This window comes from Staurois parvus, unplaced genomic scaffold, assembly GCF_062004578.1.
Source record: "Staurois parvus isolate SC_StPar_1 unplaced genomic scaffold, SC_StPar_1.0 ptg000267l, whole genome shotgun sequence".
Taxonomy (NCBI): Eukaryota; Metazoa; Chordata; class Amphibia; order Anura; family Ranidae; genus Staurois; species Staurois parvus.
In genome coordinates this window covers 266,234-285,554 of record NW_028318063.1, presented here as the reverse complement: position 1 = coordinate 285,554, position 19,321 = coordinate 266,234, and the positions used below count along the sequence as shown (strand labels likewise).

The following is a 19,321-nucleotide window of genomic DNA, read 5'->3' as shown; positions in this document are numbered from 1 at the left end:
GAAACCTTGGACAGAGGGGTGGTGGTGGACGCGGTATACTTTGAATTTGCAAAAGTGTTTGACACAGTTCCCCCCACACACGGCTAATGTGTAAGGTAAAGTCTACAGGCTTGGAAAAATCCATATGTAAATGGATAGAAAACTGGCTAAAAGATCGTATTCAGAGAGTAGTGGTTAATGATTCATACTCTGAATCGGCTAGGATTGTCAGTGGTGTACCCCAAGGTTCAGTGTTGGGACCCTTACTGTTTAATATATTTATAAACAATATAGGGTCTGGGACTAAAAATACCATTTCAGTCTTTGCAGATGATACCAGTCTGTGCAGTGGAACAACGTCATTACATGTTGTCTCCAACTTACAAGCTGACCTCAATGCACTGTTTAATTGGGCAACTATATGGCAAATGAGGTTTAATGTTGGTAAATGTAAGGTTATGCACTTGGGGGCTAAGAATATGCATGCATCACACATACTAGGGGGAGTACAACTGGGGGAATCAATGGTGGAGAAGGATCTGGGAGTTCTGGTAGATCACAAGCTTAATAATGACATGCAATGCCAAAAAAAGCAAAATCATCTCTTGTATTAAAAGAGGTACAGATGAAACTCGAAAAATAGGAATATCATGCAAAAGTTGATTTATTTCAGTAATGCAACTTAAAAGGTGAAACTAATATATGAGATAGACTCATTACATGCAAAGCAAGATAGTTCAAGCCGTGATTTGTCATAATTGTGATGATTATGGCTTGCAGCTCATGAAAACCCCAAATCCACAATCTCAGAAAATTAGAATATTGTGAAAAGGTGCAATATTCTAGGCTCAAAGTGTCCCACTCTAATCTCATACAGTATATTAGTTTCACATTTGAAGTTGCATTAGTGAAATGAACTTTTGCACGATATTCAAATTTTTCGAGTTTCACCTGTATAGACTCCGGAGAGAGAGATATCATTTTACCCCTGTACAAATCATTAGTAAGACCTCATCTGGAATATGCAGTTCAATTTTGGGCACCAATTCACAAAAAGAACATTGGGGAACTGGAGAAAGTACAGATAAGGGCAACCAAACTGATAAGAGGCATGGAGGAGCTCAGCTATGAGGAAAGATTAGAGGAACTGAATTTATTCTCTCTAGAGAAGATGAGATTAAGGGGGGATATGATCAACATGTATAATACATCAGTGGTTCATATAGTGAACTTGGTGTAGAGTTATTCATCCTGAGGTCATCACAGAGGACAAGGGGGCACTCTTTACGTCTGGAGGAAAATAAATTTCATCTCCAAACATGGAAAGGTTTCTTCACAGTAAGATCTGTGAAAATGTGGAATAGACTCCCTGGCCAGCTCAGTAGATTGCTTTAAAAATAGTCCTGGATTCTTTCTTAGATACACAGAATATAACTGGATACTAACATTTATAGGTAAAGTTCATCCAGGGAATATCTGATTGCCTCTCGGAGGGTCAGGAAGGAATTTTTTCTCCTGCATAAGCAAATTTGATCATTGCTTTGCTGGGTTTCTTGCCTTCCTGTGGATCAATTTTTATTATTTATTAATACTTTTATTATTTAAGTTTTTTTTAGGGTTGAACTAGATACAATTGCCTTCAGAAATTACCAAATTAGTAAATAGAGTCCACCTGTGCGTAATTTAATCTCAGCATAAATACAGCTGTTCTGTGCAGCCCTCAGAGGTTAGTATAGAATATTAGTGAACAAACAGCATCATTAAGGCCAAGGAGCACAATAGATAGGTCAGGGATAAAATTGTTGATAAGTGTAACGCAGGGTTAGGTTATAAAATTTTTTCTTAAACTTTGAATATCTCATGTAGCACTGTTCAATCCATCATACGTGCAACTCTGTTACTGCGCATGCGCGCCCCTCCATACAATTAGAAGAGCACACGCCATGTCCCGCACATCAAGATGGGAGCACACCTGAACTACGTCACATCAAGGGCAGAAGTGCACCATTGAGTGGCATAATTTACAACTCCAAAAAGGGGGGTGGCTGTGTAGTAAAGGGCCAGAAGCTGAAAAACCCGAAAACATAAACAGGATGTGTGTTAGTGATAATGGAGGGGTTGAAGAGAGGTTGTCCAAACATGTACGGCATGGGCTAACCCAAAGAGAATATATATAATATCATGAATAAAATACTGAATAGATCTAAAAGTATATATGCTGTTCAAAAACACAAAATATAAACAAGGTATGCAAAATATAAAATGATATAAAAATAAACTTATAAAATCATGTATCTAAAAACCATATAGGGAATGCAAAAAAAATGCAAAATAATGTGTATATATATATTCAAAAAGGATGTAATGAAAATCACATGTAAATAAGCACTAAACGGATGTATACATGAAAGGACGAACAACTGCTCAGCCGGCCCATGGAGAAAGTTTCATCGGGGGGATGTAGGGCCCTTGTAAAAAGAATCTCTACATGGGATCTAATAGTGTCATATACAGTATATTCACATGCACATGGTGAGAACCTGGCACCTGGGAGGTATATCAATATGCCGAGGTGCTACACGACATGCCTAGTGAAAAGCTGCAGAGAGGCAACGGTGGTGACTGTCAATGATGCCACCCCTGGAAGATCTATCAACCATACTAAAGACTGGATGTCTAATGGGTTATTAAGACCCTTGGGAACCCAACTGATGTATCCAAAAGGATTCCGTTTTGCAAAGCTTGCAGAGCTTTCTACCCGTGTCAATTTCCCCCTGTATGGCTTCTATGCCAAATACTTTGAGTCCCTTGGGACTCTCATCATGTACATCGCTAAAATGACAAGACACCGTATGTTTGTAAAATCCATTAAGTATATTCTGCTTTTGTTCTCCAAATCTGATTCAGAGAGATTGTGAAGTGCAGCCCACGTGCAAAAGCCCACAAGGGCAAACTAAACAGTAAATGACAAACTGTGTCCCACAGTTCATGAACTGTTTGATGTAATGTGCCTTCCCATCGACTCCAAGAAATTACTTCTTCCTGTGCCACATATATTCACATGCCCTACAGTTGGGCACCCCACATGTATAACTACCTTTCTGGTCAGAGTACTCCATCCTGGTATAGGAGGTTTGGTGGAAAGTTTAAATCTGCTTGAGGCTATTATGCTTCTCAAATCTCGAGGAGGATGAAAAATCACTTCTGGCTGTGGAGGAATGTGCGCAGAAAGGAGGGGATCCTGAACTTGGATACCCCAATATTTGTTGAGGGTTCTCTTAATATCAAAGGCTTTCTGACTGAACCTGGTACAGAACGCTAAGCTATGTTGATTGGTGGATTTCTTACATGTCCTAGGCTTGGATTCAACGATAGAATCCGCCTTAGTGCTTGCCTTGCTGAAATACTCCTTTCTATATTTATTGTACACCTCATCAATATTGGTGGCTGCATACCCTTTCTCCAAAACCTTTTTTCTCAAAATGTGACTTTGGGTATCATAATCTTCAACTAAGATGCAAGTCCTCCTTAGCCTGCAGAATTGTCCCAGAGGAATATTTTTGATCCATCTGGGATAATGGTTTTGGATAGTATGCCTTAGCTCTAGATCTAGAAAGGCCAGACTACTATCATCCACTACATGTGTGAACTCAATGCCATACGAATTTGATTTACAGTGTTGGCTGAACTCGTTTAATGTAGCCACAGAGCTATCCCAAATGTTGAGTATAGAATCGATGTAACGTGTCTTGCCCCAATGAGGTGTGGTTCCAGATGTGTTCCCAAAAACCCATAAACAGGTTGGCATAGCTTGGGGCAAACCTGTGCCCTTGATCTGCCTGTAGAATTGCCCTGTGAAGTTGAAGTAGGTGTGAGTCAAAGTAAACTCAAAACACTTCAATAAAAATGAGATTTGAGAAGCGCGCAGAGAGTTGTCCTTGGATAAAAAGTATTATACTGCCTGCAGGCCATACTCATGTTGAATACTTGTATACATTGATGACACATCCAAGGACACCCACCTGTAGCTTTCTTGCCACTGGTAACTGGACAAGATTTCGATCATGTGGCCAGAGTCCCTCACATAAGAAGGCAGCTGTACGACCAAATCTTGTAGAAAGTAGTCAATGTGGTTATCAAGATTTCTGGTAAGACTGTCAATGAGATGATGGGTCTACCTGGAGGGTTTGTTGCACTTTTGTGAATTTTTGGGATGTGATAGAAATGTGGTGTCATGGGAAATGGCCTAAATAAAAAAAGACCACTCTTGCTTTGAAACCTTATTCTGGACAGCTGGATCAAACAGGTTCTTAAGGGCAAGTCTGTATGATGAAATGGGATCCCCAGGGAGATGCTCATATGTGTCCTTATCTCCCAGGAGTCGGGCCACTTTTGCACGACAGTAACAGAGTCTCACGTCTGGATATCCGGAGCGATGGCCGGTGGATACACGGCTTGTGCTCCATGCATTCCAGGACACATGCAGGATGCCATGAAACCGGTTAACAATTTCCTCTCCTGCCATCCCACTCGGCGGGATCGTTTGTTACATCAGTAATTCCTCCACTATTATGCACACATATTTTTGTTATACAGCTTATATTCATTGATGTACAAGGTATTGGAGATTATATTTCACACTCAACATCATGGAGTGACATTCACACACTTTTCAGCCGTAGGGCCTAATAGTTTTCAGCCGTAGGGCCGAATACTTTGTTCCCCTATTTATGCGGCATTGGCATGTCTAGGTGCCTTAGCTTTGAGGGAGTTCGACTCCCGAAACGTGGTAGCAATTCCAACAGGGTAGTTACACTACAGGACCCCTGTTGTCTGGGACTGAAACATTTAGCTCCTTGTCTGTTTTTATGATCCTTTTTCTGAGTATGTTACTTTTTCAATAAATATATTTTTTACCATTGTAATGCATGAGGAGAGTGTGCCCCTTTTGTGTTTTCTTTTGTTAGTATCAAGATTCCCCACCTCAGCAAGTAACAGACACCGTGTTTCCCTATGGAGCATGAAGATCTGAGTTATGGTTATGTTTTTATTCTGATGAAATTGTGGATACTTAGTCATGTGAGATCCCCTGAAACTGAGTAGCAGATGTGTAGCAATGAGGAGATCCCCTGACACTAAATAGTGGCTGTGAAGTAATCTTATTAATCACCAGACAAAACAGAATATACAGTTTTAGCAATGGTTTATGAAAATATTGCATGACTTATACCAGAGTAAGATAAGTTCCAATTATTAGGTGACAGTCCATAATGACTGTACTGTATATAGAGGCATAAAAGAGCTCCATATGATTATACTATCATATTTCTATATTTATCTGGATTAGATTTAAAAAAAAAAAAACTGTCCCAGAATAATATTGTCTCACCCAGCCCTGTTATACTCACTCACTCTAATTCCTCTATCCGGCTTGTTGTCAGAGCTGCCATCAGATCACTGAAATGAGGACCCTCCAGATTGTTCCAGGACAGGTTCAGTGTCCTTAATGTCTGGTTATTTCTTATTAGAGATGCCAGGTGGGGGCAGGAACTGTCTGTCAGCTGATTATCACCCAATCTGTAAAAGAAGAGAAACATGTTACCAGAACAAAATGAATTTCTCCCCCAGGAATGAATATAACTATTCTCTATATGAATGGAACTAATTTCTCTTTATTGGAATAATTTATATTGGATCACTTTCTAAAACTCCAGGAAATAGAATTTTATAAGAAAAATGTTATAATGGAGTAGACACCCCAATATTGCCATCCATCTGTAGGGACAGTGATATCTCTATAAACAGCATGACTACAGAATACCACTGATATGACTCGTATTGTGCTGATGATAAGGAAAAGTGCAAGGCACTGGTAAACGTTGATATTTATGATGATGAGGAAAAGTGCAAGGCACTGGTAAACGTTGATATTTATGATGATGAGGAAAAGTGCAAGGCACTGGTAAATGTTGATCATTTAGATACCGTGAGTGACAATAAGATTAATGATAGACCTGAAGGTCAAATGGACATGGTTGCTGCTAACCCTGAAACATGTGATGATGTGGGTAATGATATGGCAGACACAGCTGAGATAAAAGCTGCAGTAAAATTAGGCCCCCTACAGGTTCAGGAGGGTAGTCTGGGAAGAGAAATTTTAAATGGTTTATCTGCCTAGAGGCAAAACGTGAAGGAATTGGAATCTTTAAAGAGGTCCCCTGACTTAAAAACATCTGAATTGCAAGACAATCGGTCTGTCCTTCAGAAAGAGAGTAGGACATTGCTGCAGTCATCTGAGAATGTCAGTGATGAAACTGACAAAATGAAGCATGCAGTGTATGGGGGGAAACAAGCAAAACTAAGTTTGGACAGCAAGAGGATGCCCATACATAGAATGCAGAAAGGAACTAATGTAACCCTAATAAGAGCCCACACTTTTTGTGTTAAAAGTGTGATCCCTTCAAAGGCAAAGGGAAAACTGTTGTTGAATGTGCTTTATAGCTTTAATGTTATCCGACACCTAAAGCTCAGGTGTCAACCTCATGCTCACAAAGATACCAAGATTTGTAAATTCCTTAATGGTAATGGTGTGGTCCCAAGGAAAATAGAGAGGCAACGCTTTTGAAAGTGTACTCATAAAAAGGCACAGTGTCTTTATAGAGCCCAATTCAATATAGCAGGGGAACACAGTGAGAGTTGCCTCATAAGACAGGAAGTCAAGTTTCACTTTGAAAGTGATGTCAGTCGGGAATGGGCACATGTGGGTGATAGCTGCACAGAGGTACCTTCGTTACCCTTGCTTTGGGAAATAGACAGCATGCGGAAGGAGTACAAACATCTCCCTCGCTGCTAGAGGCTATCTCACCTGACATATGTACATGCACCAACAGGTTGCTTTAACTGACTCTAGACTTCCATTGCCCATGGCAACAACATTTGGTACTGCACTCTTGACTCTTTAGGTGCTGACTCTTCATACCCCAATGTGCTAATGACCCAAAAGCTGGTGTGGGGTTCCCCCCAAATCCATACCAGACCTAAGGTCCATTTGTTTTAATTTTGGTGTGGGGTTTTCCTTAAAAATCCATACCAGAGTAAAGGGGCCTGGTATGGATGACGGATGGGGGGGCACAGTGTTTTTCATCATTTTGTAATTGCTGGGCAATTACTGACCCAGCATGCCCTGGTTGATGATGTCACATGGGGGCGGGGTCACACATGTGACCATTTGGCCCCACCCCTTACATATTTAAGAACTGTCAAGCCAGCAGAGCAGTCAGACGGCCAGGAGCCAGCATTGGGAGCAGAGCCTTTGTTTTTTGTTCCCCCCCCCTTTTTTTTTGGGTCGGCGGCAGTGGGCATCGTGATTGATGTTGGATCTGCTTTGGGGGACATTCTTTTATTTTCCTTTTAATAAAGGACTTGTCAAATACGGTCTCCTGTCTTTTTTTCACACTGCACTTTTTTGTGAATGAGTACCATGTACCCCATACTCATTCACATGGGGGGGCTGGGATCTGGGGGCCCCCTTCCTAAAGGGGGCTTCCAGATTCCAATAAGCCCCCTGCCCTGCAGACTCTCATAACCACAGCCCAGGGTTGTGGGGAAGAGGCCCCCCGCCCCAAAGAACCCCCCCCATGTTGAGGACATGTGGCCTGGTATGTTCAGGGGGGGGAGCTCGCTCGCCCCCCTCCCCCTTTTCTGACCTGCTGGGCTGCCTACAATCCGTTGACATCCGTTTTTTCATGCATTCCAGGTTTTTTTTTTTGCAGAAGAAAAATAGGGTTTTCTTCCATTCAAAAGAACAGATGTTAACAGATGTGGACATTAACAGATGTAAAAAGATGTTCATCTGCAAGTCCATAGAAATACATAGCGGTCAGTTTTTCATCCATAAATGGACAGATGAAAAACAGACATACGGAATGCCCATATGAAAGGACCCTTCATGTATTTATATGGGATGGAGAGGAGGGGGGAGGGTTAACAGTTAACCTCTTCCCTCCCAGCCTGGCAGTAGCTAACTAGCCTTCAACCTTCTCACATGCATATTTAGTGAGAATGATGATAGCTGATTGAATTGGAAATGCATGCACCTATAGAGATGGGTGGGGGCAATCTCCTGGAGGAGGAGAGCAGGTGCAGGGTGTGGTAATGAAGTCAGCTAATGAACTACTTCCTTCTTCTGGTTCCCGAGCCCTGAATACCAAATTCAGGATGGCTAATGGAGGAGTTTTCAACACTTTGAGGGACACTGGACCCCAGGACCCCACTGGCACCCAGGACACTGAAACTGAAGTAAGGAATGGTTGATCTGGAAGAAATAGAATGCTTTAACTTTTCTGCAAAAGAGGAACAATGTCTGAAAATGCTATTTCAATTAAAATCTATCCTAACATTATTTATATAATCACCCAGTCTGACTGATAATTTTCTTAAGGTCTGACACATATTGGAGGTCACATGGGCACTACAACATGTTACTTGGGAGGTGTCATATTGTCATTGGTGTAGCATGGGATAAAGGAGTAGACTCACCTCCAACAGAAGGCAAGCATTTTCCCTAGGGCTGATCCATGGCTGCAGTGGACAGTGTTGCAGGTCAATGGATGGCACCAGCCAATTTGGTCTTTTCCAAGTAGTTTTATTGCTCCAGTTTCACAGGGAGAGAGTCTTCCCCTCCTTACCCGGTGCTCTGCCAGGTTCTCTGTCCCACCTCCTGCTGCAGGTACATAGGGGGACGTGTGAGGAGGGAGAGCCGTGCAAGAGGGCAGTAAATATGTTATATACTAGCCCCTTCCTTTAGTGAATGGACATAGTGTGTGATAAGTACTGATCGCGCCTGTGTACAATGATAACTGAGCATAGTAAACTGTGTTATTATGCTTCAATTTATGAATGGACAGGAGCCTGTTCATTCATCTTCAGTGGTGCTAAGGTTACAGAGGAAGGAATTGAAGAATCTGTTTGTACTAAAATATTAAAAAAAAATATTTCTGGCCCATACATAGCAAATGAGCAGTTTGCTAGCGTCGCCTGTTGCTCAAAGGATGCAACGGCTGTATGAACACAACCGCAGGCCCTAATTTGATAAATGTGTAGGTGCGATTATAAAATTATTCTTCTAAAATCAGAAGCAATGAATCTTACAATCCCTGAAGGCAGAATACACACTTTGAAGTCAAGTCTGAGAAACTCATATTTGGGGATCTATCTTACACGTTCTATTAATAATATATTTCAGCATCATTTTCCACAACTGCTGTGTAGTATTAGACGAGATCTTAGACTTTGGGACATCTCACACACACTTGCTTTGGCAAAAATGATTTTTTGAAAATGAATATACTGCCTAAATTGTTGTATTTCAGACTCTCCCACTGACAGTCCCAAATACTTTTTTAAGACAAATTAAACGAGAATTTATCAAATTATTTTGGTCAGACTGCCTGCCTACAATCAATACAGAAATACTAACTATGCCCAAATGTTCTGGGGGTTACGGAGTTTCCAGATCCAGTTCGATGTTATGAAGCTTCACATCTGTCCCAGATTTTGGACTGGTGTAATCATACTAAGGAGAAGAATTGTAAATCTCTTTAACAAACGACCTTGCATTTTCCGCTTAAGGCCTTTCTGTGGCTCGGCAATGTGTGCTTAGCCCAAGTGAAGGACCATCCCATTTTGGGTGCTACCTATAAAATTATTCAGATGACTAGACCTAGGATTTTAAGGCTATCACTTATGATGCCAATGATGGGAAACCCAGATTTCCCACCAGGACTGTCTGATCCTAAATTTTGGTGATTCATTGCAATGGATACATTCCAGCTGCAAGACTTAAAGTACTCGAACGGCTGGAAATCTATAGCCGATATTCAATCTATGCTTCACCCCTCCTTCCATTATGGCAATTAATTAAAGTAAAGCATTCTCTTTCTTTGCTACCTCCTTATTTGGAGTTTTCTGATATACTGTAGCTACAGCTTTTGAGCAATTGTGTGCATCAGGACAAAGAGTATGAAGGGGTCTTTCCAGGGCATATGCTGCATTAGTTGCATTCACAGATTCTATCACTCCATCTTTTATTGCGGCATAGGGAAAGGACATGAATAAAGCATTGTCCACTGATCAAAGAGACTTGTTTTTTTTTCATTCAGAAATCAACAATGTTCTTGAGAATGCAGGAATCAGTTTACAAGGTGTTGACCAGATGGTATAGGTTGCTGGAAAAATTACACCATATGTTCCCAAGTGTTGACCCCCACATATTGGATATGTGGACAAGATAGGGAAACATGTTTTCATATCTTCTGGATTTGTCCCCAACTTCATCCTTATTGGCAAAATGTCTGTTCTTTGATCAAAGATCCTATGGGCCTTGCATTCATTAGGCCAGAAACCAGCAGCCTGTTTACTACATCTTAGTTTTGATTCCAAAAACAGGTATCGCCAGTCTGTGGTGAGGCATCTACTTAATGTGGTTAAGGCCTGTATAACAGGGCTCCCTGAGAGCTATCAGACACACTTTTCTTGATATGGTAGCACACAACACATTTGATTTTTTTTTTCCCCTTTGTTTGTATTTCCTTTTTCTGTGGTTTAATTAAAAATACGGAAATGCATGCATCCCTGTAAGCAGCATTTACTGTATATTGTTACTATATAGATTGTTTGTCTTTTGTATTTTTTAAGGGTCTTGAGCCGAACAGACTAGGAATTTATATGTATGAGTCCTCATTTCCTTCTTTGTTCAACCACTTGCCTACTGGGCACTTTTACATCCTTTGTGCCCAGGCCAATTTTCAGCTTTAATTTTTTTTCACACAAATAGAGCTTTTTTTTGGTGGTATTTAATCCCCACTGGCGGTTTTATTTTTTGCACTATAAACAAAAAAAGAGCTAAACATTTGAAGAAAAAGTTTGTTTCTATTGTAACATTTTGCAAAATGTGTAATTTTTCTCCTTCACTGATGTGTGTTGATGAGACTGCACTGATAGGCAGCACTGATGGGCACTGATGAGGTGGCACGGATAGGCAGCACTGATGGGCACTGATAGGCATCACTGATGAGGTGGCATGGATAGGCAGCACTGATGGGCACTGATAGGCATCACTGATGAGGTGGCATGGATAGGCAGCACTGATAGGCCGTACTGATGAGGTGGTACTGATGAGGCAGCATTGATGAGGAGGCATTGATGATGCTGCACTGATATGTAGCAATGATGGGCACTGATCATCAGTGCCCTGATTAATAATGCGGGTGTCCTCTGTGACATTTGCTGGTTTCGGCAGTACTTTTCCCATGATGTGACAGCATGAGGAAAGTGCTTCCAATAACCGGCAACTGTATTTATTTTGTGATCTGCTGTGTCATTGGACACAGCTGATCACATGGTAAAAGGCCACTGTGATTGGCCTTTGACCTAGTCATGTGATCAGCTGTGTCCGTAGGACACAGCAATCACTAACAGCGTTGAGTGCACACCGCTGGGGGCGCATTCTGGAAGGACATCTTATGACGCCCTCCCAGAACTGGACAACGGCTCTGTAGCCATCATTCAGCTATAGCGTGGTTGTAAAGTGGTTAAAGTGCAGGTATTATATGCTACTTAAAATATAAGCTAGAGAAATTGTATCATAAGGGCTTTTTTAGAGGTTTGACTTATTAACCATTAGCAGGCCAATGGCCGTTTGGCGGCTTCAAAAGTGCTTCGGCATTCCGGGTGCACGCCATTTGGCGTGCTCCCGCACATGCGCAGTTTGCGCTAATGCAGAGCCGCGCAGCGATCTGTCACCAGCCGTGTACCTCGGACACGGCCGATGACAGATCTGAGTACCGGCCCCCGTTGCTGGTACCATGTGACCTGCTGTGACCAATCACAGCAGGTCACATGACAGTTGTATACAATGGATGGCTTCATTCATGCCATCCATTGTATACTAGTGCCTAGCTGTGAATGGTCACAGCTAATCACATGCACATGTCATGTGATTAGCTGTGACCAAATCACAGCTAAGCAAAAAAAAAAAAAACCTGAATGAATCGATTTCATTCAGCTAAATGCTTGCTTATAGCAAAGTAATTCTTTGCTAGAAGCAAATTGTGTAAAAAAAAAATACTGATCACTTCCCCAAAGTAGTACAATGTTACTATGGTAACATTGTACTACTTTGGTCATAGTAAAATATGAACAAAAAATCTTAAAAAAAAATAAAAAAAATGTAATAAAAAATTAAAAATAATAAAAAAAAAAAATAAAAAAAAAAAATATATATATATTTCATACTGTCACCAGTCAGGGTCCCTGTTCACCGCCATGCCAGTTATATGATGATGCTGTACTGCACTGGTGACAGTATGTAAAATAAAAAATAGTGAAAATATTTTTTTTAATTTTTTAATTTTCCGAAAAATTATGACAAAAAAAACACAACTTCAAAAAACTCGCCATGCCTCTTATGAAGTACGTCGGACTGTCTACTCTGCAAAAAGGGGTCATTTGGGGATATCTGTACTATTCTGACATTCTTGGACCTCAAGAAATTAGATTGGCTGTCAGTACTTCAGGATTGATCAATATTCAGATATACACCATAGTTTGTGAACTCTATAACTTTCCTACAAACTAAAAAATACATCCTAATTTAGCAGAATACATCTCGGCCTAAATTTATGAAGAACAATTATTTATTTGTAAACTTTTATAACAGAAACAAAGAAAAACTTGTTTTTTTTTTTCAAAATTTGTGGTCTTTTTTTGTTAATTTAGCAAAAAATAAAAATGATTAAATACCACCAAAAGAAAGCTCTAGTTTTGTGAAGAAAATTATAAAATTTTAGTTTGGGTACAATGTTGTATGACCGCGCAATTGTCATTCAAAGTGTGAGAACGCTGAAACGTAAAAAATGGCCTGGGCAGGAAGGTGTAAAATTGCACGGTATTGAAATGGTTAAGTTATTAAAGCTTAAAATGTTTGTAACTTCTTTTTATATTGAATTGTTGCTTGTAATAAATGTGCAGGCGTGGGTGAGTGGCCCCAAATGCATACTCTTTGTGTTTGGGGCCACACGCCTGCATCCACATACCTGTCAAATTACGACCTGCGGCTGTGTTCATACAGCTGTTGCATCCCCATAGCGTAACATAGGCTGCCTGCACACAGCAATAGCCACATTTTAAAAAAGAAAAAAAGTTGATTCACACCATACAGGCCACAGGATTTATGTGAATGAGCCCCAAGACCTTATTTACACACAGAACCTTATTAACTATTAACTCAATACAGTTTTATCATTTAGATTTAGCAGGAATTTTGTTAGTTATGTTATGTTTGTGTCCACTAATAATAATTTTAGTGTATTTTTAGTGATAATATCCTTTTGATAAGAGGGGGGATGGGGCCCCATAATTCCTAACAGCAGCCCTGGCTAGGCCTTATATAGAACTCAGCCCTACACTGCAAAAACACTTTTTTTTTCACATCCTTATAGACAAGTTCTGGAAAAACTGATCATTCAGATATTTTATGAACCCTTCTAATGCTATGGTAGATTATAGGCAGGTGCAGTCTGGTTTTTCCACTGTAGGTGTGATACTGCAATGATATCACAGCCTGGAGAGGAAGTCAGGTGAAACTTGGTTCCGGTTGGCTATGCTGCATCCAGGTGACCTCTGGCAGCCATCTTGGGTCAGCAGAGTCTTTGTAAGCCCCTGCTCCCAGGTTTTGGCACACATTTAGAAGTGACTAATGTAGGGAAAGAGCAATTGTCTGTCACGGAAAGTGATGGCAGCAGGAAAAGGTTCCTGATGAGTAGGGACAGGTTAGGGCTCGCATTCCTGCATGGAAGCCTCCCCTTTGGGACAGGGGACATTTTTCCTTCTGAAGACAGACGCTGTTTGTGCATCTTTACCTGCTGTATCTCTGTACTGAACTGAACTGTGAGTTTATCCGAAGCGGCACTCTCTTAGTAGTTGGCATTCTCTCCAAGTTTTGAGTTTTACTGCAACCGGAATCAGTGTTATGTGTCTTCATTGACACCACATGAGAGCCTATTCAAATAATAAATGTGTCACCAATAAAATGTTTATAAAAATAACAGACAACTGACCATTAATACATTCCCTCTCCTGCTTAGCAATAAATATATTGATCACACTGAGTGAATACTGAATAGTGGATGTGTAGTAATGGGAAGACCCCCCCTTACAATGAACACTGGATTTGTAGTGATGGAGGAGATCCCCTTGACACTGAATATCGTATGGTTATATCCAGCTCATGTGAGGTTCTAATTGGTCCTTGCAATAAGATCAGATTCCCCCTTGTATGACCTCCTACAATCTCTTTTGTTTTATTAGTTGCTTGACAAAACAGAAAATCAGATGTTAGCAATGTTTTACTAACCACTTGTCGACCAGCCACAGTACATATACTGCATTAGGTTGGCAATGCTGCGCAAAATCACGCATATATACGTGATTTTGCATTTGTGGTAGAGGGCGCGCGCCCACCTTACTCGCGCTGTGATCGCGGCCCCTGGCCGGTGATTACCCGCTGGAGCAGGAGATTACTAGCAATCACTGACAGGGAACATGGCTGCAGTATTTACACTGCAGCTCTCCTCCCTGTCAGTTTAAGCACACTTATCCGGATGGATGAGCTCAACCTTCTGGATCAGTGTGTTACAATGAAGCGCACACATCCCACGCCCCCTAGTGAAACATTCCCCTCACACAATTAACCCTTTGATTGCCTTATAATGTTAACCCCTTCTTCCCCAGTGCCATTAGTACAGTGTCAGTGCGCTTTTTTTGCACTGATCACTGTATCGGTGTCACTGGGGATGTCAGTGACCCCAAGTCAGTTCCCCCCAGTGTCAGAATGTCTGCCACAGTCCCGCCATAAGTCGCTGATCACCGCCATAAGTCATTGATCGCTGTCATTATTAGTATTAAAAAAAAATACCAGTATATATACCGCCATTTGTAAATGCTATAACGTTCACGTAAACTAATTAATTTACACGTATTGGGATTTTTTTTTTGTTTTAGCAAAGACGTTGCAGAATACATTTTGGCTGAAATTTTATGATGAAATTTGGTTTTTAAATATTTTTACAGGACATGTTTTAGAGCAAAAAGTACAAAATATTGTTTTTTTGTTTCTCAAAATTTTCAGCCTTTTTTTTTTTGATAGTGCAAAAACTAAAAACGCACAGTCGATCAAATCGCTCCAAAAGAAGTCCCAATTCATGGGGGAAAAAAGATGTAACTTTCATTTTGGAGCAGACCGCACAATTGTCAGTTAAAGTAACGCAGTGCCATAACACAAACCGCTTCTGTAAACAACTAATTTATAGCTGATGAAAGTGTGTGATAACAGACAAGGAGATTCATTTAATTATGTTATTAATATTTTTATTATGTATGTGGTTTAGATTAGGGGTGGACTGACCATTTGGAAACTCGGGCACTGCCCGAGGGCCGGGGGTCAGTAGGGGGCCCCATGAGATTCCCCTGGTACCTTTTTCATAGGCTTTTTTGAATTTGGGCAAGGACACAGGGGCCCCATGATCAACTATTGCCCGGGGGCCCCATGAGTTGTCAGTCCATCCCTGGTTTAGATATAAAACTGTCCCAGAATATTATTGTCTCAGTCAGTCCTGTTATACTCACTCTAATTCCTCTATGCGGCTTGTTGTCAGAGCTGCCATCAGATCACTGCAATGAGGACCTTCCAGATTGTTCCCAGACAGGTTCAGTGTCCTCAGTGTCTGGTTATTTCTTATTCCAGATGCCAGGTGGGGACAGGAACTGTCTGTCAGATGACTTTTCCACAAACTGTAGAAGAAGAGAAGAAATGGTTGAATGATAGGGGGGACATGGGCTGGCAGTAAGCAAGGGACACATGTCATTCGACACAATTCTGATTCATGAATATAAAATCTAAATAGACTTTAGGCCACACATGCCACCCTTTGGTAAATATGGCACTGTTTCACTTTCACATATATTGCATCCAAAAGAAATATATATGTATATTTCTAGAAAAAAAGTAGTAATTGAGCACTGGGAACAATAGTAATATAAAGCCGCTAGCATAAAGGCAACCTTTAAAACCTAGTATGAAAAAATATAAAATAAGTATGCAGCACTAATGTAAGTATAATCAAATGACGAAGCAAATAAATAACTAAATAATGCACAATAACATATGTTAAATATGTTAGATAACTCAGTCCTTATAGTAAAGTGATTAAGTGCAGGTGTTCCAAAAGTCCATGATCAAGAATAAACGTGACTCTTGTGTTGTTGTGAATGTACAAACAATGCACTAACCATTAATTGCGCATGGAGCAATTAAGACCTGCTCCTGGTGCTCTGGACTTGTGATACCAGGCAGATGTCATCAGCAAGTCGGTCACTAGATGTCATCAGTCTAGGTGTATTCTTAAGCATTCCACCAGGGCCATCATCAGCAGGAGAAGGGGGAGTCATATAACATCCAAATCCTCAGGAACCTTCAAAAACAGGCTCACATGGAAATAATGAGCCCCAAGAAAGCTTCTAATAGTGTAGTAGGTCTTTAATGGTCAAAATTCCAGCATAAACAGAAAGATAAAAACTTACATCCGGATCTGATATATCAACCAATCAGGATGGCCTTGCGGTATATGCACACAGGTCAGGGGCACCTGTCTGATGCGTTTCGTGTAAAAACACTTCCTCAGAGGGAGTGTGCCCATGCTGTGTGAGTTCTATATATAGTAAATACGAAAGTGGCGCGCATTAGTGCACGGCCACGTCACCCATCGCGGTTTGCGCATACGCAGTTGCGAAAAACGCGGCCATTTTCTTGGAGGTTTAAATAAGTAACCGAGAAGGGCTTTCGCGCATGCGCAGTGAGCGCTTTTCGGCCATTTTCCTTGTGATTAATCCAATAGACAGAGAGAGGCATTCGCGCATGTGCAGTGAGTGATCGCGGTTGCCATTTTGTCGGTGCTTCAGTGCACATATACCAGCAAGGTAGTAACACATATATACATATGAAGGACAGCAAGGGAACAGCAACAGCTTGTCATTTGCTATGCTGACCTAATTTTCTATTGCTTTGCTATAACCTAATAATATATTTGATGGTGTGTAAACTTACATTCCTATAGATAAAATAATTAAATGGTATATTAGATAAATTAATAAAACTTAAAAATGGTGCCATCCAGTGGTTATTCAAAAGATCGTTCAGACATTCCAGTTTCATTATATGGGATAAGCTTGCATTAATTAAAGACGCATCAGAGTCATATATAGCGTGTGATGAACTAAAATGCAAGTGGAGTGTAATGAACTTCACAATAATATAAAATCAATAGAAATAAATATAAATGATCATAATTTGTACACAGTAAAATGGATGAATCAAACATCCTTCAGTGTTAAAAAGTGATGATTACCGTTTGAAACACTAAAACATATGGGATCAATATTTTTTTCAGACCCTCATACATTCATAAAAATGGATATCACCAAGTTAAGAGCAAACATACAATCTATTATATAATTGTATACAAAATATAGTGTAAAAAGTGATATACTTTCAAAACAATACTACCATAAAAGTCTGATATTAAACAATGTTCAAGCAGAAATAGGCCCCATAGTATGAAAACTTATTTCATATTCCAATAGAGATAAAAATAATAATACATAAAAATATAATAATATAAATAAAACTCATAGTACTACAATAAACCAGAATGTTGTATATTTAGCTGGTATCAATAAAGCAATTAATATCTAGCTCTACATTCAAGCCATGTGGTGCTTGAGTGTGTAACAGGTAGATCCACTTAGTTTCTAACATTGAAACAGCTCTCTTTTTGTGCGTACCTCTCCAATTTTTATTAATTATGTCAATACCTATAAATTTCAATGTATGCAGATTCCTGTTATGATGTTGTCGAAAGTGCATGGAAACAGAATGTTCCTTAAAACCCTTTTTAATGTTTGATAGGTTGCGTGAGCACCTATCTCTCAGTCTTCTCGTGGTTCTTCCCACATATTGCTTTCCACAAGAGATATACCACATGGGAGCTATAGCAGGTGATAGTCGATTGAATATCGTAAGATATACCAGTCACATTCGAGCTGAAAGTTTTTATAGGTTTCTTATGTATGCCATTAAAGGTACATAGCATACACCTGTTACAGGGGAAGAAACCCTTGGTGTTGAGAAAACTAAATGTCAAGGGTTTAGGGGAGTTAACTACATTAGGGGCCAGCATATTTCTTAATGTTGGCGCTCTCCTGTACGTAATTTCCGGTAAGTCTGGTAGAGTTTCACCCAGTACAGGATCATTCTTTAAAATGTTCCAATTCTTTCTAATAATGTTGGATACTTCCTTATGCTGTGTCGAGTAACTGGTAATGAAGGGACAACTCCTTTTTGTTTTGACTTTGTTTTTGGAAGTCAGGAGGTTAGTTCTGTCTCCATTGGCCACTTTGTTGATTTCTCTTTCTAGAGCATTTACGTCATAGCCCTTTTCAATAAACCTTCCCTTAAGAATATTGGCCTGAGTTCTATAATCCTCTATTTCAGTACAATTTCTCCGGACACAGAGAAATTGGCCCCTTGGTATGTTTTTTAGCCATCTCGGTAAGTGACAACTATCTTTAGGAATACAGCTGTTCCTATCTGTCATTTTAAAGTATGTTTTAGTGGAAATGTATGTCCCATTATTACATAAAGTCAAGTCTAGGAAATTGATCTCTCGGTTACTATGCTGAAAAGTGAGTTTAATATTTTGGCTATTATAATTGTGGGTGGTGAAAAAATTATTTAGCGTGAATTCATTACCATCCCAAAGAAGTAGGATATAATCTATAAATCTTCGATAGAAAATTAGATGGGGCCAGTCTCTCGAATATATTATATCCTCTTCCCATCTTGACATAAAGAGGTTCGCTAGACTCGGCGCGAACTTTGCACCCATGGCAACTCCAGTCAACTGTAAGTAGTATTTCTCATTAAACCAGAAATAGTTGTGTTTCATGGCAAATTCAAGTAATTCTAGTAGATATTGCTTTTGAGAATATGGTATATCGGTGGCTTCATTAAGATAATACTTCGCAGCATTCAAGCCGTCTTCATGTTTTATGTTGCTATACAATGCGGACACATCCGCTGTGACAAGGAATGTATGTATGCTTATATGAATATCTTTAATGTCCATCAGTACCTGTTTTGAGTCTTTAAGAAAGGATGGTGTTTTACAGACCAGTTGCAGAAAAGAGTCTAGATACTCCCCGATACGAGAACATAGAGAACCTATTC

General features: G+C 40.1%; 1 protein-coding gene across 1 annotated transcript in view; it reads right to left on the bottom strand.

The window, feature by feature from the left end:
• The window catches only part of LOC149459222 (NACHT, LRR and PYD domains-containing protein 12-like), a 114,416-nt gene that overhangs the window by 10,329 nt on the left and 84,766 nt on the right, over positions 1–19,321 (bottom strand). The window contains exons 10-11 of the mRNA XM_089681436.1: positions 15,664–15,816; positions 5,392–5,556 (exon numbers count right to left, since the gene is read on the bottom strand). Coding sequence (XP_089537562.1) covers positions 5,392–5,556; positions 15,664–15,816 — 318 coding nt within the window. The remainder of the gene's footprint in view (positions 1–5,391; positions 5,557–15,663; positions 15,817–19,321) is intronic.